The following is a 21,314-nucleotide window of genomic DNA, read 5'->3' on the forward strand; positions in this document are numbered from 1 at the left end:
TAGATTATCATTACTGTGGTTGGAGTGGTCCAGCAGGGGGCAGTCTAGTTGGGGAAGGGTAAGGTTGGAGTTGTCCAGCAGGGGGCAGTCTAGTTGGGGAAGGGTAAGGTTGGAGTGGTCCAGCAGGGGGCAGTCTAGTTGGGGAAGGGTAAGGTTGGAGTGGTCCAGCAGGGGGCGGTGTAGTTGGGGAAGGGTAGAGTTGGAGTTGTCCAGTAGGGGGCGCTGTAGTTGGGGAAGGGTAGGGTTGGAGTTGTCCAGTAGGGGGCGCTGTAGTTGGGGAAGGGTAGGGTTGGAGTGGTCCAGCAGGGGGCGCTGTAGTTGGGGAAGAGTAAGGTTGGAGTGGTCCAGTAGGGGGCGCTGTAGTTGAGGAAGGGTAAGGTTGGAATGGTCCAGTAGGGGGCGCTGTAGTTGGGGAAGGGTAAGGTTGAGTGGTCCAGTAGGGGGCAGTCTTGTTGGGGAAGGGTAAGGTTGGAGTGGTCCAGTAGGGGGCAGTCTAGTTGGGGAAGGGTAAGGTTGGAGTGGTCCAAATTTGGCGGAGGGGGAGGTGTGGCTTGGGACTGAGTGAGAGAACTCAAAAAATGGCGGCCGTGATGCTATAACTCTGTGTGGCCTGTCTAACACACGAGAGCGGATGAGAGACTAGGGGGTAACTCTTGTCACTCTTGGAGGAGGAGAACGAGAAAAAAGGAGGAAAAAACAGGGGGGAGGGAAGCAAAAAACAACAACAGGGCCTAAAGACGTTATTCAATACATCCAGATATTCTTCATAGCCAATAATCGTTATCTATCTTTATTGATTAATCTGCTTCAACAGACTAAACCGTCAACCAACGCGGCAAAGAGATGTTGTTTAGTATCGTAGTTTATCAATGCGACAGGTCCGGCAGTAATTCAAAGAAACACAGAGAAAAAAGAGATATCATTTATCCTTGTCAACTTGTCTAGGTCTAGTTTTAACGGTTCAAACAGTAAATTGAAGCGACACAGTAAAAAAGGTTATTTATCATTGTCAATTTATCTATTTCCGCAGGTTACGCCATAGAGCAACGTAATACGTCAGAGAGACATTATTCATTATTATCAATCTATCTATTCTTACTTTTACCCGTTTTAACGGGCAAAGATAGAGCGGACCACGCATACACACTCACTGATTCACTCACAGATTCCCTCTTTCTCGCAGACGCACACAGAAACATATCGACAGACTTCTCATTCTGTGTCCCGCACCCACAATCATTAGACACGGCAAAATAGCGTTGAGCATAGCAAAGCAAGCAAGCGTTGCACACATAGCCGGGTTATCACCAATTTATTTATTTCCAATTTTAGCCGGCCCAAAAATACGCTCGCTCTCTTTCTTTCTCTCATACACACACTGTCTCTCGTTCACTCGCGCATACACACACTGTCTCTCTTTCACTCGCGCATACACACACTGTTTCCTCTGCAAAGGGACTTTAACCCTGATAAAGGACTCTAACCTTCTTACCACATAGAATTATTTAATACACATCCAATACTCGGCCATCGGTAGTCTTGTATCACTATGACCGATTCTTATAGGCCCTATAGGGTCTCGAGGGTATTTTTCCACCATGCAACGAGCCTAGTTTTTTTTTTTTTTTCTCTCTTTCCCTCTGGGTTCCGTTCGCGGCCCAGGCATCCCTCTGGGTCCACTCTATGGTCCAGGCATTTATTATTCCCTCTGGGTCCACCCTCGGTCCAGGCATCCCTCTGGGTCCACTCTATGGCCCAGGTATTTATTATTCCCTCTGGGTCCACCCTCGGTCCAGGCATCCCTCTGGGTCCACTCTATGGCCCAGGTATTTATTATTCCCTCTGGGTCCACTCTCGGTCCAGGCATCCCTCTGGGTCCACTCTATGGCCCAGGCATTTATTATTCCCTCTGGGTCCACCCTCGGTCCAGGCATCCCTCTGGGTCCACTCTATGGCCCAGGCATTTATTATTCCCTCTGGGTCCACCCTCGGTCCAGGCATCCCTCTGGGTCCACTCTATGGCCCAGGCATTTATTATTTTGGCCATCGGTAGTCTTGTATCACTATGACCGATTCTTATAGGCCCTATGGTCTCGAGGGTATTCTTTCACCATGCAACGAGCCGATATTCGATGTGTCACGCGTTCAGGGTCAATCGGGGCTTATGGGGAAATGCTGGGGTGCAGTCCTATTCGTCCCCACGAGATATCCCGTAGCGAACCGTTCTCACAGTCTCATCTCCTAATGTGGTTCCTATATAACTATGCAGAGTTTGGATTTTATCAACAGGTTCTGCCTACCTTTTGCTGGGCCCGAGGTGAGACTGCAGGAATCGGTCCGGTGCTCCGGGGTCCCGAGGCCGTGCCGCTCTCCGTCTCTCGTTTCCCAGTTGCGGTCCAATTCAGAAAAAAATCACGTCGGGGTCACCAAATTGAAGGGAAAAACGGTCTGTCTAGTTACTGGACCAGATGAAATGAGACGGAGAGGTAATAAAGTCTGTCGGCACGAGGACCTTGGATTTATTAAGTAAAGTGGCAACGGTTATACAGAGTCATAAGCGTGAGAAATCGAATATGTCTAAGTCCCTAATCAGCGCTGATGGTTCGTCCGGAGCTTTGCCTCCGTGGAAGGTCCGCTTCAGAAGAAGGTGAAGAGTCTCAGTGTGATACAGTCTTATGCTGTATCTCCTCGTGATGAGGTGTGTGCGTTTGAGATGTGTGTGGTTCTGTGTGTTTTTACTTGACCTTGGCTCCCAGGCACTAGTGTATGCATGTATATCTTCTTGTGTTCCTCCTCACGGGGGAGAGCTTCAGAGCATCTCCTGTTGTGGCCCTCCCGTTCTTGAGGATGACTGGTGCATTGTCTGAGTGTCTACCATCTGCCGGGAGGAGAAATGGGGCCCTGGCTCCGGCCCTGACCTGACTATATTCTCATGTATGTGTTATGCGTTAAAAGTTGACTATATTGTAAGGTGACTGCCATGTGATGTGCTCATTAAGCTAGGGTAGGAGTTAGCTATATTTATAATGTACATGTGATGTACTCAGCAGGTTATTTTGCCCAACAAAAGCCAAAGTTCTTTCCCCCCAATTCATTCTCAACCTTGGCTGAGATAACCCCCAATACTAGTCTCGTTGTAGAAATACCAGAGACGAGAGTCTGACGTGTAATGCGCCATCACACCAACAGCAGAACGGTTATCCAAATAACAAGGACGTGTACAACACTTGCGTTACAGTCCTGGAGCTCTATATCTAAATAATATCATATAATACATAGATATCTATATCATATAACATATTGTGTGCGCCTCCAGACGATATTATGAATCACAAACGACTTTGTCGGGTTCTGCGACGTCTCTGGTTCTTCCACTTTCACATCAACCTGAAGTCGACTGGACCGCGCGCTGCCTGCTGCCGGCTGCCGGCTGCCGGCTGCCAGCTGCCGGCTGCCCGCTGCCGGCTGCCCGCTGCCGGCTGCCCGCTGCCCGCTGCCGGCTGCCCGCTGCCGGGCGATGGTGCCTCGCGGCAACCGGCGGCATGTCGCAGTTCATGTACTTCAGCGAGTCAAACCAAAGTTCCTTTCCCCCAATTCCTTCTCAACCATGGCTCAGATAACCCCCACGACAGTCTCGTTGTGGAAATACAAGACACGTCAAAGAACCGACAAGAAACACTTGCGTTACAGTGTGTGTATTCACACACACACACACACACATGTGCCGCTCGCACGGTCGAGTCTCATTGGCGGGCCAACGTCTCTGGGCGGGCCAGGCAGAGTAAGGGGAGGAGCTGAGATTCCTCATGACGTCATGAGCACAGACATTCCAAATCAGCGTGCTTGAGCCTCCGTTTTTTCAAAGGCGAGCAGAACAGCTAGTGCTCGTTTTACACCAAACGCAAGCTTTAGCCACTGGGGGACCATAGGCAGGCTAGGGGAACTCATATTTATGTTAGAAAACCTTTAGTGTCCTGCACTTTCTCTGCAATTTCCGCACAAACCAAATTTGCGCATATCTCAATTATTTCGTTCTGAAAATCTGGACTTGTAGCATTGAAATAATTAGACTGCATACTTTGAAAGTCGGGATCATATTTCGAGAAAAATTTGCAAACCTCAAGATAATTCCCACGAGACTCTGAATCGATAGCCTCCCTGTGTCCAAAGGCATTCCAAGTGCAGACAGCAATCTCACGATATCCACAACTTTAAAAAGATAAGATCTGTTCTTCTCAACATTAGCGTTGTTGCTCTCCGACAATTTGGCAGCTATCGATCCACCTCCAGATGTGCTGTTTGAAGTTGTCCCATTTAACCATACAGTTCTGATGGGCCAGTGAATTTGCATGTTTTTCCAGTTTGCTGCTTAGTTTTTTCCAGTCACTTACGCCCTTTCGGAACGATTCCTCCACACTGCTGTCAGTCTGGAAGTAGGCGAAACAGAAGACAGCATCCTTTAAAACCGAGTATTCAAGCCAACAGTACTTGTTGTAGTAGTACGTGGAGAAGGCTCGTTTAGTCTTTCCAAACAACCTTGAAGGAAACTCCGGAAGAATAGGCTTCTTAGGACAGCAGTGCTTGTCGCCAAGATCATTTGGTAGTTGCTGTGAGCTAGTGCTGCTAGGCAAGCTAACTGACCCAGACGACAGCCCAGCAAGATCCGATGGTGAGCTAGCACTACCTGGGTTTGCCGAGCTGGTTCCAGGTGTTTCCAGGTCATCAGCATTTGTTGGTAGAATTACTGGCTCTGGTTCGACTTCTTGCCGAGTGTTGGCCGAGGTCATGGGACGTTTTAAAAAACGTCGAATATCCATTTGCAGTTTGCAATACTTACATCAGGCTACAACTGTAATTGTTATGTTATTACATACTGGCTAGCGAGATTGATACTGAGAGCGGGAAACCAAGTAGCGGACGGAAACAGTAGTCAACGTCACTTCTGGGGGGGTCACTTCTGGGGGGTCAGGGGGGGCAGGGCCCCCCCTGACCCCCCAGAAACTCCGCCCATGACCCATCGTCTCATTGACTGTATTCTTGGTAACTTTGCTGCCCGTATCTTCCCCTGATCAAGCTCTACATTAAATCAAATATTTTGCTGTCAGAAGTGTCCTAGAAATAAGTTATTCAACACAGACATCAATTAATAAAAACAGAAAGCAAATCAAAGGTTGAAAGCGTTTAATCGTGATGAAAAGAAAAACTAAAAGCAGTAATTTAAACCAATACCAGACAGAGGTCTCAATCAAAGCGTCCCGTTACCCCGTGCCAAAGTGTGCTTGAGCATGTGCACTCGCAAACCGCTTGGGTCGCTGTAGCTGGCGTTGCACTGCAGACACACGCAGGGCTTCTCCCCAGAGTGAGTCCTCATGTGGATCTTCAGGTGGCCTTTCTGACAGAAGCACTTCTTGCATTGGTCACACCTGTAGGGCTTCTCCCCGGAGTGAATCCTCATGTGGATCTTGAGGTTGGAGCTGTGACTGTAGCGCTTTCCGCATTGGTCACACTTGTAGGGCTTCTCCCCGGAGTGAGTCCTCATGTGGATCTTCAGGTGGCTTGTCCGACTGAAACACTTCGTGCATTGGTCACACCTGTAGGGCTTCTCCCCAGAGTGATTCATCATGTGTCGATTCAGGTTGCCTTTCAGACTGAAGCACTTCATGCATTGGTCACACCTGTAGGGCTTCTCGCCGGAGTGAGTCCTCATGTGGACGATCATATTGGCATTGTTGGGAATAACCTTTCCACACAAGACACCGGGCCGGCCCTTGCGGCCGCCCTGATGCCCAGTCAGCTCCTCGTGGCGGACCAGCCTCACGCTGCAGTTCAGGCTCTTGGCCACGCTGTGGTCAGCGGACAGCGAGCTCAAGGCCTCCAGTTCTGACGCGGCAAAGAGGGTGTCATGGCCGTCCACCGCCAGTGAGCCCTCCCCTTGTCCGTAAACGCTCAGGATGCGCAGCTCCCCGCTGTGACTTGATATGTGGGAGGAGCCAGGGGCGTCCACACGCAGACTCTCTGAGGTGGCGCCGCGCTGCGTGCTGCAGTCTCTGATGTCATTGTCTTCTTCAGAGAGGAAAACAGAGAAAGAGAGAAAGTGTTGTTTTTAATTAATAATTTTCACAAAAGGTATACAGTATGTACTTTGTACACACTTGTGTATTGGAAGAATTATATTTCGACATTCTTTCTAACTTCTATTTGTCGATTATGCATTTTGCTTGTCGCCCTTTGGATGGTCAAGGGTTAAAGGCTCCTGCTGAGAAGGCAGAATCGAGTACATTCTCAGTTGATAAAGGTTGTTTTCTTGCATAGATGCAATGTGTGTACTAACCTACGGCGGGCTTGTCTCCACCAATATCCTCTTCAACCTTGACTGAAATGGTGTCTGGGGTCTGCTGCTTTCCACATAAGAAGGAAACACACACAAGACATATTCTTTCATTTTCACAGAATAGATGTCCATCCCCACTAACGACAGATTAGTTGGGCATAAGACGGGCATAATTGGCAGTGTAAAAACATCTACTGAATCATAAAGGTGTGGGCTTTCTATGGGTGTGTTTTAGAGTTGTAACAGAGGAAGCCTCTCTTTTGGAGGGTGAATGAGAAGATTATTTCCAACCTGCACACTCAGCTCCTCGTGGCAGACCAGCCGCTCGCCGCGCTCCAGGCTCTTGGCCGCGCTGTGGTCCGCAGACAGCGAGTTCAGGGCCTCCACTTCTGACGCGGTGAAGAGGGTGTCATGGCCGTCCACCCTCAGTGGGCCCTCCCCTTTTCCGTAGACGCTCAGAATCTTCAGCTCCTTGCAGTGACTGGACATGTGGGAGGAGCCAGGGGCGTCCATACCCAGACTCTCTGAGGTGGCGTTGCGCTGAGTGCTACTGTCTCCAAAAGCATCGCAGTCTTTTGCAGAGGGAGAAAAAAAGGAAAAATCAATTGTTTTGATACATTATTTGCATAAAGGGAGGCATTGTGTATTTGTACACGTGAATGCAATGTTTATTATTTAATTATTGATTATGCTTTTTCCTTGTCACCCTTTGGATGGTCAAGGGTTAAAGGCTCCTGCTGAGAAGGCAGATTCGAGTACATTCTCAGTTGATCAAGGTTGTTTTCTTGCATAGATGCAATGTGTATTACTAACCAACGGCGGGCATGCCTCCACCAATATCCTCTTCAACCTTGATTGAAATTGTGTCTGGTGTCTGCTGCTTTCCACATAAAGAAGGAAACACACACAAGACATATTCTTTAACTTTCACAGAATAGTCAATCCCCACTACCGACAGATTAGGCGTTTTCACAATGCCAAGCTGATTCGGTCGTGGCTTGGCGCGCCCTGCAATTTCAATGTCTTGCCTGCCTATTTTTTTTTTTGATTCAAGACCCTCGCATGCAAGAATGAGTTCACATCTGAATATAGACAAAAACGCGATTAACTATTTACAAGTGCAAAAATGCCAACCAATTCTTTATTTTGCTCACCAGCAGTTCCTCGCTACGACTGGACATGTGGGAGGAGCCAGGGCCGTCCACACCCAGAATCTCTGAGGTGGCGTTGCGATGAGTGCTACGGTCTCTAAAGGCATCGCAGTCTTTTGCAGAGGGAGAAAAAAAGGAAAAATCTATTGTTATGATACATTATTTGCATAAAGGGAGGCATTGTGTATTTGTACACATGAGAGAAACTCTTTAAATGTATGTAACATTGACACAGAGGGTTTAAAATGTGTACTGCTGACAAAGATTCACAGTTTTGGAGAGGGACATCTCCTTCAGCACCCTCCTCCCTAGACTCAAAGCTCAAGTGGTTGGCCAGGTTAAGGACACTCAACGAACACCAGCGCAAAGTGATCTGAGCACAACATGACATGCGAGGCAAGCACAATAATTCTATTTTGACACTAAAAAGCAACAACGTGTCCTTCCCTCTAACCTGATCAGCTAACATTCATACATTATGAATTCAGTGATGTTTGAGAATGATAAACCAGCTCAGGTGGCATCTGTCTTGAAACCCTTCTGGGCTCTTGACTAATTCCATCTTTGAAATGCAACTCCCAAGTTTGACTCGTGTTTTAGCAGGGCGCTGGTCATGATGGTTTTCCAAAGAGGACCAGGCTTTTTAGCGCAGGAAGAATCTAGCATCAGCCTAGAATCTATGCTTCCTAGAATCTACCAAATCAAAAAAAAAATACTCAATGATGAGTAATGTACACACCTTCACTTTTAAAATGGGGCTGCATAGACTTTAAGGATAGCTGTGTGCCTACAGTACGTGTTTCCAGGTTTTCTGTCTGGCAGGCAACATCCCTTGAGAGAAGCTGCTGAATGTAAGCATGTGATGAGCTGGCCTGCGTAGAGACAACAAAGAAAAATCAGTACTCAATTTTTTATCTTGTATGTATTCCAGGTGCAAGTTGTAAGAATATATAAGAGAAGCATGTTTAGTGAATTACATTAGCCCAATACTTAAAATGTGTTCTTTGAAATGATATTACATCCTTGATTTGTATTTATATTTTATAGTTCATCTCAACAACTCAATAGAGTGGCGAAGTCACGCCCCTTCCGGTAGAGCTCATGGGACCTATGAGATCGAAAAATATGAATGGGTGTCAATGGAGAGAAAATAATTATTTTCTGGTCCCGGTCTTTATATGCCCTGGATTACACATATGTTGTTTGTGGATTTAAATGATAATTTTTCATGCAAAGAGTTCAACCGTTTATTGTGCAATTGTTCAGATAAAGGCTGTAGAGAAAACACAATGAGAAAGACTACACGGCTCGTATGTGACGTCACGCTCCCTGCGACTGGCGTGGAGAAGACCGACAATCTTCCCATCGGCATAACTCAAACTCTGCACGTGCCCCGACTTATGATGGTTTTCACCTCTTTCGATGCTTTTATCCTCCCCTTGGAAACAGCGGTGAAGTGGGGCAGAGAGATCGCCATCTCTGTGCCGAGTTCCAAGTGCGGGTGTTGTGACGTATATCATATGCGTCGAGAGCAGCGAAGAGCTGTAGTTCACAAAGCGGCCTCACATAAAACCTAACATTATCAATCTTCTTCACGAAAATTTTTAGTTTTCTTTGCATGAAAAATTATCATTCAAATCCACAAACAACATATGTGTAATCCAGGTCATATAAAGACTGGGACCAGAAAATAATTATTTTCTCTCCATTGACACCCATTCATATTTTTCGATCTCATAGGTCCCATGAGCTCTACCGGAAGAGGCGTGACTTCGCCACTCTATACCATGACATCAAGCTCTGCAGAAATCAGCTAATAACCCTTTGATTTGAATCAGGTGTGAAGGGGAAAACATGCCTATAATAGTGCGTACCAGGCATGGGCGCAGATGGCACTGGGGACGGGGGGGACATGTCCCCCTCAGATTCATAGTGACCCCCCCCCACTTCGTCCCTACACAAGGCGACAAACATCGCCGGTAAGACATTAATTGTTTTTAATTAATGTTCCGTTAGTTAGACTACATAAGGCGAAAAACACTGTTGGTAAAACGGATGATTAATGTTCAGTTTGTTGGTCTAATTTACATGCAGTGCGCATTGAGAGCCCGGCGTTTGTGTGCTACGACTAATGGTGCGTTCCAGTTGTGCACGAACATTAATAAACGGCATTTGCTCTTACCTGAAGTAGGCTAAATGTAAAATAAAAGTATTTTCAGGCCGTGGGTGAATAGCTTTAATGTTTTTTCATTTTTATGCATAATCTTATTTTAAAGGGGTAATTCGGAATTTTGGACATAGGGCCTGATTCCGAAGTGAGCATTGGTATTCTATATCACTGGAGACAGTTTTCAACACATTTCATTCAGTCCTTCTAGTTGCAGAGTTCGCTCGTGCTAGGCTAGCGCACGTCAACGGGCAATGCTAGCCTGCTATTAAAAACAGTCTTACCCACTCCACAGTACACCCGAGGTAAATCAATTATAAAGGTGCGGCCACACCAGACGCGTATCTCGCGTAATTTTTACTCGAGATACGCGCGTAAAATGTTGCTTGACCATTTTGTGTCAAAAATGGTCGCATACGCGCCATACGCGCCTACGTCACTCGCCTAGATGAGTCCATGTCCATGCAAGTGAACGGAGCGTTCCCTCTTCGTCATAACTATCAAACCAAACATCCTTCACATTCACCGAGCGAACATTACGAAAGTAAAATGCACATTTCTCGCTAAAAATGTTTCCATAAACGCATTTAATGGCGTAACTATGTTACTATTTCCACCCAGAATAAAGAAAGTTGTCGGCCGTGCCTGCGCTGGAGTCCGAGGTAGGAAACCCAAACGCCGCCGTGTTTGGGTGATAGAGTTTAGATCGGGTTAGATTAAATAATCTCGGATATAAATAACAATAATCGGGTTAAATAACTTCACATGGTGTGTCTGGTGTGTTTCCAGCATTCGTAGTGTTGATCAGCAGATATATAGTCCGCCAAGACGTTGAGGTTGCTTAGTAACCAGAGACTCTGTCCATGCAAGTGAACGGAGCGTTCCCTCTTCGTCATAACTATCAAACCAAACATCCTTCACATTCACCGAGCGAACATTATGAAAGTAAAATGCACATTTCTCGCTAGAAATGTTTCCATAAAAGCATTTAATGGCGTAACTATGTTACTATTTCCACACAGAATAAAGAAAGATGTCGGCCGTATGCTTCTGTCCAAGCTCACTACTCTCTGCCAGTGACGTCGGGTCAAGCTCAACGCTGATTGGGCAACGCGGCTAATCGTCATGCGTATGAGCGTAAAAAGTTCAATTTTTTGAACTCTTGAAATGTATGCGATATACGCGCGTATAGCGCGTAAATATACGCGCCTCATACGCGCGTAAAATGTTGCTTATACGCGCGAAACGTGTGAAACACGTCATACGCACGTAAACCAATGGTTCCCTATGGAAAAAATGGCGATTTTATACGCAAAGTACGCGAGATACGCGTCTGGTGTGGCCGCACCTTAACGCCAGACTATAGATTTAAATGTCTGTGTTGATTGAATAATGTTAGAAATAAAACTAACCTTGCATCGCATGAATCATCGAGGGACTACTTTCTCAGCAGAAGCGGAATTCTACTATGCGCTGGTTAGGTTTGTAACCGAATCACGACAGAAGAACGTAAACAGAGAAGCGTGGGACAGAAGCGCAATTGAACGACTAGGCAACATGATGGTTCAGTGTGCTTTTAGAAATTGTAGAAATAAACGGTACAGATGGGCACCACAAAGTTTCCACCAATTTCCAGTGCGAGATCCAGAAAGGACTCAACTGTGGCTTGTTGCTGCTGGCTTTGACATCAAAACACCGGCTCGTACATGTACGGTTCGTTGGATACAACAAATTCCTCATAATCGTCTTCAAAAGCAGATGCATTGCTAACTCCTCCAAACGTGGCCATATCTTGTTAATTGAATACGCTTATAGAATTCCTTCGTTCACTGTACTCTGCGTTTGTAGCAATGACAGCGGCAGGTAACCTAGGTATCAGTCCGCCGCTGCCGTAGCCTACGTACAGGAATATAAACACTGCTGCTGAGACCCCGCAATTCCCTCAAAATTCAATGCAATGCAAGGTAAGGTAAGGTGCAAACAGACATTTAGATTTATAGTCTGTCGTTATAATTGATTTACCTCGGGTGTACTGTGGAGTGGGTAAGACGGTTTTTAATAGCAGGCTAGCATTGCCCGTTGACGTGCGCTAGCCTAGCACGAGCGAACTCTGCAACTAGAAGGACTGAATGAAATGTGTTGAAAACTGTCTCCAGTGATATAGAATACCAATGCTCACTTCGGAATCAGGCCCTATGTCCAAAATTCCGAACTACCCCTTTAACTAGAAAATTCCTAAAGAAATTATGAGTGTGCCTGGCTCTGGCCCATATATTAATACCTTGTCATTCTCTTTAGCTAGTTTGAAGACATGGTTGCGATCAACCATTACGCAAAAAAGACTCAATGGCATTGCTGTGTGCCATATTCACCAATAGAGGCTAGACAGACTGGACAGACAAGATATTGCCCGGCAGTATGTTCAGGGTAATGAAAGGAGGAGAGATGTTTTTGGGTCCTTCAGTGAGTCTGCTTAGACAGTAAATTTGTTTGGCTTTTTTTTTCATTCATGTAAATATGTTGTTGTTTACACTGAGTGTATACATAAATGTTTAAATAAAACCTATTTTGCCCAGGGCATGACGTTTTTGTGGATGATTGGCATTCCAGACAAATAACAGTTTCATCATATATGGCTAGTGTTGATCAAGTAGGCCTTTGTTTAACAATGTTCACTGTTGTTTATCCATGATTTCAAATAAGAATTCTCCAATGGCTTTTTAGTGCAAAACATTGGCCCACAGGCTATTACGAAAGTAACTACTTCAGTGCTAGTTAATGCCCAAATTACACAAAAATAACGTATTGAGTTGAAATCATTTGCTGACAGCTTGGTCCCCCCCAGTTCAAAAATCCCAACTGCGCCCCGGGTTCCAGGTACACCTTTTTGCCCGTAAATAACCAGCTATAACTGGGAGTACAAGAGGGTAGAAGGGGGCGAAAACACGGGTTCCCAGGAACGCACCATATGTATTTAGGATGAGTTTAACAGGTCAATCTCCTCATCAGTAAAACGCTAGAACTACTGCGGTCCAGTGGCCAGTAGAATACAGTTGTATTCGTTTGTTGTATGGTGAGCAGACATTGTTAAACATTGCATTCCCTTGGTATCCAAGCAGTAGAGATCAGTGCCTGTAGCCCCTTTGTTGAATTGTGCCCATTCTCGTATGATGCCCCTTGCTTGCTGAGGTGCACAGTCGAGTTACAGTGCGTGTATTTATAATTATGAATGGGCGGCAATGTATTAGTCCGCTGTCCTTTCTTTAATAGGTCCATGGTATTTTTAAGCAATAGATCACGCCAGGCTGTGGTATGTGCTCATTATACCACTGTTAAGGGGCGTTGTCCGGCCCCGACGCGCAGCGGAGGGCCGGCGACCCCCTTCACAGTGGTATAATGAGCACATGCCACTGACTGAAGTGATCTATTGCTTTTATACAACGGTTACTGTTATGGCGAAACGAAAGTCATAGACACACTACATTTAAAAAGAAACCAAGAAAGTCAAAGTAGCCGTTTTAATAAAGAATACAAATAAGTAGTCCCTCCTGGCGGCCGCTATGCATCGACGGTCGCTATGCAACACACTTTAGCGTCCCTCCGAGAGAAGGCTCCAATAGAGCGGTTCGCCGGCAATTTATCCTATGGAGCAGTTCACTGGCCGTGTGCCTAAGCTTTCGTTAGTCTCTCCATCGCCTTGCTCACTCCCGGAGTAACAACATTTACACCCTCTCCATCATCCAACATATGTTTTACTTTGTAACTGTTTCTACTTCCAGGCGCGGAGTGATATGCAAACTTTCACAAAATGATCGGGCGTCATAGCAGTTATGTATACGCTCATTATACAACAGTTGGGAACCAATCAGATCGCTGGATTTAGGTTCCCCGTTGTATAAGTGTGTTTATGAACGGGGGACCTAAATCCAGCGAGAATGTGCAATGTGTACGTTTTTCAAATGAACATTTCTCAAAATCTATACAGTAAAATCACATGGTTCCTTGTGTACACGAAGTCAGCACACCAGTTAATATGGTCACATCAACCAGTGCCTGAACTTATGTGAAATTCTGTCTATACCTCACTTCAAAGTGCTGACATAATGCAATTTGCAAAGGCAAGAATATGCATGTGTACGTTTTTCAAATGAAAAATTCTCAAAATCTATACAGTAAAATCACATGGTTCCTTGTGTACACGTAGTCAGCACACCGGTTAATATGGTCATATCAACCAGTGCCTGAACTTATGTGAAATTCTATCTATAGCTCACTTCAAAGTGCTGACATAATGCTATTTGCAAAGGCGAGAATATGCATGTGTACGTTTTTCAAATGAACATTTCTCAAAATCTATACAGTAAAATCACATGGTTCCTAGTGTACACGAAGTCAGCACACCAGTTAATATGGTCACATCAACCAGTGCCTGAACTTATGTGAAATTCTGTCTATACCTCACTTCAAAGTGCTGACATAATGCAATTTGCAAAGGCAAGAATATGCATGTGTACGTTTTTCAAATGAAAGATTCTCAAAATCTATACAGTAAAATCACATAGTTCCTTGTGTACAAGTAGTCAGCACACCGGTTAATATGGTCACATCAACCAGTGCCTGAACTTATGTGAAATTCTGTCTATACCTCACTTCAAAGTGCTGACATAATGCAATTTGCAAAGGCAAGAATATGCATTTGTACGTTTTTCAAATGAAAAATTCTCAAAATCTATACAGTAAAATCACATAGTTCCTTGTGTACAAGTAGTCAGCACACCGGTTAATATGGTCATATCAGTCAGTGCCTGAACTTATGTGAAATTCTGTCTATAGCTCACTTCAAAGTGCTGACATAATGCTATTTGCAAAGGCGAGAATATGCATGTGTACGTTTTTCAAATGAAAATTTCTCAAAATCTATACAGTAAAATCACATGGTTCCTTGTGTACACGTAGTCAGCACACCGGTTAATATGGTCATATCAACCAGTGCCTGAACTTATGTGAAATTCTATCTATAGCTCACTTAAAAGTGCTGACATAATGCAATTTGCAAAGGTGAGAATATGCATGTGTACGTTTTTCAAATGACATTTTCTCTAAATCTATACAGTAAAATCACATAGTTCCTTGTGTACAAGTAGTCAGCACACCGGTTAATATGGTCATATTGACCAGTGCCTGAACTTATGTGAAATTCTGTCTATAGCTCACTTCAAAGTGCTGACATAATGCAATTTGCAAAGGCGAGAATATGCAATGTGTACGTTTTTCAAATGAACATTTCTCAAAATCTATACAGTAAAATCACATAGTTCCTTGTGTACACGAAGTCAGCACACCCGTTAATATGGTCACATCAACCAGTGCCTGAACTTATGTGAAATTCTGTCTATAGCTCACTTCAAAGTGCTGACATAATGCAATTTGCAAAGGCGAGAATATGCAATGTGTATGTTTTTCAAATGAACATTTCTCAAAATCTATGCAGTAAAATCACAGTTCCTTGTGTACAAGTAGTCAGCACCCCGGTTAATATGGTCATATCAGTCAGTGCCTGAACTTATGTGAAATTCTGTCTATAGTTCACTTCAAAGTGCTGACATAATGCAATTTGCAAAGGCAAGAATATGCATGTGTACGTTTTTCAAATGAAAAATTCTCAAAATCTATACAGTAAAATCACATAGTTCCTTGTGTACAAGTAGTCGGCACACCGGTTAATATGGTCATATCGACCAGTGCCTGAACTTATGTGAAATTCTGTCTATAGCTCACTTCAAAGTGCTGACATAATGCTATTTGCAAAGGCGAGAATATGCATGTGTACGTTTTTCAAATGAAAATTTCTCAAAATCTATACAGTAAAATCACATGGTTCCTTGTGTACACGTAGTCAGCACACCGGTTAATATGGTCATATCAACCAGTGCCTGAACTTATGTGAAATTCTATCTATAGCTCACTTAAAAGTGCTGACATAATGCAATTTGCAAAGGTGAGAATATGCATGTGTACGTTTTTCAAATGACATTTTCTCTAAATCTATACAGTAAAATCACATAGTTCCTTGTGTACAAGTAGTCAGCACACCGGTTAATATGGTCATATTGACCAGTGCCTGAACTTATGTGAAATTCTGTCTATAGCTCACTTCAAAGTGCTGACATAATGCAATTTGCAAAGGCGAGAATATGCAATGTGTACGTTTTTCAAATGAACATTTCTCAAAATCTATACAGTAAAATCACATAGTTCCTTGTGTACAAGTAGTCAGCACACCGGTTAATATGGTCATATCAGTCAGTGCCTGAACTTATGTGAAATTCTGTCTATAGTTCACTTCAAAGTGCTGACATAATGCAATTTGCAAAGGCAAGAATATGCATGTGTACGTTTTTCAAATGAAAAATTCTCAAAATCTATACAGTAAAATCACATAGTTCCTTGTGTACAAGTAGTCGGCACACCGGTTAATATGGTCATATCGACCAGTGCCTGAACTTATGTGAAATTCTGTCTATAGCTCACTTCAAAGTGCTGACATAATGCAATATTGCAAAAGCGAGAATATGCATGTGTACGTTTTTCAAATGACATTTTCTCTAAATCTATACAGTAAAATCACATAGTTCCTTGTGTACAAGTAGTCAGCACACCGGTTAATGTGGTCATATTGACCAGTGCCTGAACTTATGTGAAATTCTGTCTATAGCTCACTTCAAAGTGCTGACATAATGCAATTTGCAAAGGCGAGAATATGCAATGTGTACGTTTTTCAAATGAACATTTCTCAATCTATACAGTAAAATCACATAGTTCCTTGTGTACACGAAGTCAGCACACCGGTTAATATGGTCACATCAACCAGTGCCTGAACTTATGTGAAATTATGTCTATAGCTCCCTTCAAAGTGCTGACATAATGCAATTTGCAAAGGCGAGAATATGCAATGTGTACGTTTTTCAAATGAACATTTCTCAAAATCTATAAAGTAAAATCACATAGTTCCTTGTGTACAAGTAGTCAGCACACCGGTTAATATGGTCATATCAGTCAGTGCCTGAACTTATGTGAAATTCTGTCTATAGCTCACTTCAAAGTGCTGACATAATGCAATTTGCAAAGGCAAGAATATGCATGTGTACGTTTTTCAAATGAAAAATTCTCAAAATCTATACAGTAAAATCACATAGTTCCTTGTGTACAAGTAGTCGGCACACCGGTTAATATGGTCATATCGACCAGTGCCTGAACTTATGTGAAATTCTGTCTATAGCTCACTTCAAAGTGCTGACATAATGCAATATTGCAAAAGCGAGAATATGCATGTGTACGTTTTTCAAATGACATTTTCTCTAAATCTATACAGTAAAATCACATAGTTCCTTGTGTACAAGTAGTCAGCACACCGGTTAATATGGTAATATTGACCAGTGCCTGAACTTATGTGAAATTCTGTCTATAGCTCACTTCAAAGTGCTGACATAATGCAATTTGCAAAGGCAAGAATATGCATGTGTACGTTTTTCAAATGAAAAATTCTCAGAATCTATACAGTAAAATCACATAGTTCCTTGTGTACAAGTAGTCGGCACACCGGTTAATATGGTCATATCGACCAGTGCCTGAACTTATGTGAAATTCTGTCTATAGCTCACTTCAAAGTGCTGACATAATGCAATATTGCAAAAGCGAGAATATGCATGTGTACGTTTTTCAAATGACATTTTCTCTAAATCTATACAGTAAAATCACATGGTTCCTTGTGTACAAGTAGTCGGTAAAATAGTTAGTATGGTCGTATCAGTCAGTGCCTGAACTTATGTGAAATTCTGTCTATAGCTCACTTCAAAGTGCTGACATAATGCAATTTTGCAAAGGCGAGAATATGCATGTGTACGTTTTTCAAATGACATTTTCTCTAAATCTATACAGTAAAATCACATGGTTCCTTGTGTACAAGTAGTTAGGGTTAGGGTTCCCTAACCCCGACTGATATGACCACATTAACCGGTGTGCTGACTACGTGTACAAAAGGAACCATGTGATTTTACTGTATAGATCTTAAGAAATTTTCATTTGAAAAACGTACACATGCATATTATCGCCTTTGCAAATAGCATTATGTCAGCACTTTGAAGTGAACTATAGACAGAATTTCACATAAGTTCAGGCACTGACTGATATTACCATACTAACTGGTGTACCGACTACTTGTACACACGGAAGCATTTGATTTTACTGTATAGATTTAGAGAAAATGTCATTTGAAAAACGTACACATGCATATTCTCACCTTTGCAAATTGCATCATGTCAGCACTTTGAAGTGAGCTAAAGACAGAATTTCGCATAAGTTCAGGCACTGACTGATATTACCATATTAACCGGTGTGCTGACTATTTGTACACAAGGAACCATTTGATTTTACTGTATAGATTTAGAGAAAATGTCATTTGAAAAACGTACGCATGCATATTCTGCTGGTCAATGGATTCGAAGGTCCGCACTGGCGGCCAACTTGCCACCGTCAGCTGCTCACCCATAACACTGTTGACTTGGTAGTGGTACATGCACTTTTTAAATAACCATAACCACCATGCTACATTTTCAAACAGTTTGTTTTGTTATAAATATCAGAGATGTAGTTACGGCACTGTATACTTGATACTGATGAATAATTATTTTAGATTTTTTAAAAAGTTTAAATGTTCTAAAATAGGTATAATATTATAACCACGTTAATAATGTTTGTAAGAAAGCAAACCGTTGGTAAACCGTTTGAAAATGTAGCAAGTTATGGTTATTTAAAAAGTACATGTACCGCTACCAACACAATGTTATGGGTGAGCAGCTGACTGGCAAGATGTCCGCAAGTGCGGACATTCTAGACGCCGCCGTAAGACAGCTAGTGTTCTATATATCTACGCACGTAGGTGAAGGCTTTTATTTTGAAAACGTTGCGAGATACCAACCAAAGGATGTTTAGAGTAAAGGCGCACGAAGATTTTGTGTGACGGCTGGCTTAACCGCGGATGAACGAATGGCGGCTCACTTGACCGCAGTCGCTGCGCGTCGGGGCCGGACAACGCCCCTTAACAGTGGTATAATGAGCACATACCACAGCCTGGCTTGATCTATTGCTCAAATAACTGATGCTATCTACCGTAACATTAGCGACAGTAACTTGGCTGTTAGCTGTAGCGCTAATGCTAAAGCAACATTATAATGCTAACAAGGTAACCATATACACTACAACACAATGATATGGCGTAGTTAACTTACTTTTTCGAGGTTTTCTACATCCAAACACTGAGCAACTGCGATGATTCGCTCGTTTGCAAGCCACGTGCCGTGTTCCAATACCCGTACTTCCATGAGTACACTTAAAGGAAGTACACTATCTGCACTATCCGTACTCACTTGAGTACGCTAATTTTTCAGATGTGAGTGCTGTTCCAAATCGAGTACTCTGTGGTTCACTTACCGGAAATGACGATCACGACTGCCGCCGCGGCTCCTCCCCCGCAATAAACATCCCGCTTTGAACGGTGAACTCTTTACGCCTAGCAGCTATAAAAAGCTTTAAAAACTACAAAATGACTATTAATGCAGGCTATGTGGAAAATGCGCCGACTTTGGCTCAGCCTGGCTCCGCCTCTTCCGCTACTTAGCTAAGATGGCTGCCGTTGAGTACGGAGAGTGTCCTTCGATCCACACTTCACGATTAGCCCATTTTGAGTACGGCATCCGGGTCCTTGAAGTATACTTATTTTCGCCGGATCTGAATTGGAACGTACTGCGTACTCAAATTTTGAGTACGCAGTACGGACAGTACGGGTATTGGAACACGGCCACGGTGTCTCTCAAGGAAAGAACTGTGTGTACACGTTCTTAACTCATTTTCTCATGGGCGGTCGGGACAAATAATCTGGGCGGGCAAAATAAGAGAAAGGGGAGGTAACCTTTCCCCGTAATTTCCCTTTTTTTTTATTAAACATGATTAAAAATAATACAAACAGAATAAATGCAAAAAAAAATCCTAAGCAATAAATAATGAAGTTCAAATTATACCGTTTTTTATAATTATGATGATGATGTTCAGCTCGTTTGTTAAAAGAAATCAAAGCTTTTGGACCAAACAATAACACAATATTTGAACAGATTAACCGAAACCATCAAACAAAAAAAGAAAAACAGAAATTCACTGCTCCAGCTCATAACAATTCATTATTTTTTTCTAAAGTGTCTTTTTAGTTTTGGTATAGTGGTACATTTTAAGCCTTTTGCAGTGGTTCAAAGTTTCCCTCTGGCTTAGGAACTTTCCACACACACACACACACACACACACACACACACACACACACACACACACACACAGACAGACAGACAGACAGACAGACAGACCAAAATAATTAGTAAACAGAAAAAGAGGAGACCCGACACAAACCCAACCCCTGTACATGACCACACGACATAAGGAACGATTAATCATGGTAGGTTTGTTATCCTACCAAGAGTATTAAAGAAACACTTGACACTACACTGTGTCTTGTGTTTCAACTAATTGTAGTAATTTGGAGCTGATTGGACAATTCAGCCAATGAATCTAATAGGCTACCTCCCTCAGCAGCATTCGTGCATTGCGAAACATGACTACATGCAGAGAGAAGTGATAGATTGTTAATTAGCAGAGAGCCGTAAAAGCACTTTCTACCCATTTCAGTGGAGGAATTGGACTCCTCAAAGATGCAATGTTATACTTAAAAGGAACAAGTAAGTTACATATTAATTAAGTCATTTGGCATGTAGCATATAAAAAATATATACACAACGGTCCCAAACTGCATTTGAAATACACATGAGACTCCGGTAAAACACTATAGGACATTGATCATGATATGCCTCAATATCAGAATAACAACCATGGGTCAAATAGCAATGGCTAGTGGAATGAAAGTGAAAGCAGTGTAAGCTTGTCCAGGCCCTGCAAGTCAGGATGTAGGCTATGAATCAGAATATTTTTTTAGCTAGTGGGCATCCCAGAAACCAATTCTATATTTTCTTGGGGAGGACCCCCGTCCATTACTGCACCCCACCCACGAATTGGATCACCAGCCGCCGCTGCAAACAGGGAGTGAAGGGGGACCAATGCTAGGAATCTTCTGACTTTGTCCCGTTAGAATAATGCTGCATTCTAGAGGGAGGACCGGCCTAAACTGAGCATCACTGAGATCTAGACATTTAACCAGGGACCTTTTAAAAAGGATCATCTTCAACCATTATCGCTTATGATACAATCAGATCGCTAGAGATACCTTCCGCCCTCTCTAATTGAAAGGTGTTTAGATAGTTTGCATTTGCAACTGTGGGCACCAAGTTTGATACTGAGGCCAATCCACAGACTTCTTTACAATTTAACTTGGTGTCTCCTCTGGCCAATCCTAAACTCCACGAAGGCCCCTCCCCCTGACCTTTGTATTTACCCACGATGTGAACGTTTCCTATAAGAATCATGTACACCCATCGTCTCATTGACTGTATGCTTGGTAACTTTTCTGCCTGTATCTTCCCCTGATCAAGCTCTACATTAAATCAAATATTTTGCTGTCAGAAGTGTCCTAGAAATAAGTTATTCAACACAGACATCGATTATTAATAAA

The 21,314-nt window shown here is 43.2% G+C and overlaps 1 protein-coding gene across 1 annotated transcript; it reads right to left on the reverse strand.

The window, feature by feature from the left end:
- Positions 1 to 5,166: 5,166 nt before the first annotated feature.
- Positions 5,167 to 5,719, reverse strand: LOC115542395 (zinc finger protein 239-like; the record flags this gene model as incomplete). Its single annotated transcript, XM_030354661.1, has 1 exon — positions 5,167 to 5,719. A coding segment is annotated over one exon (474 nt), but the record flags the coding sequence as incomplete, so codon positions are not given.
- Between the last annotated feature and the right edge of the window lie 15,595 nt (positions 5,720 to 21,314).

The sequence above is a fragment of the Gadus morhua genome, chromosome 4 (genome assembly GCF_902167405.1).
Source record: "Gadus morhua chromosome 4, gadMor3.0, whole genome shotgun sequence".
NCBI lineage: Eukaryota > Metazoa > Chordata > Actinopteri > Gadiformes > Gadidae > Gadus > Gadus morhua.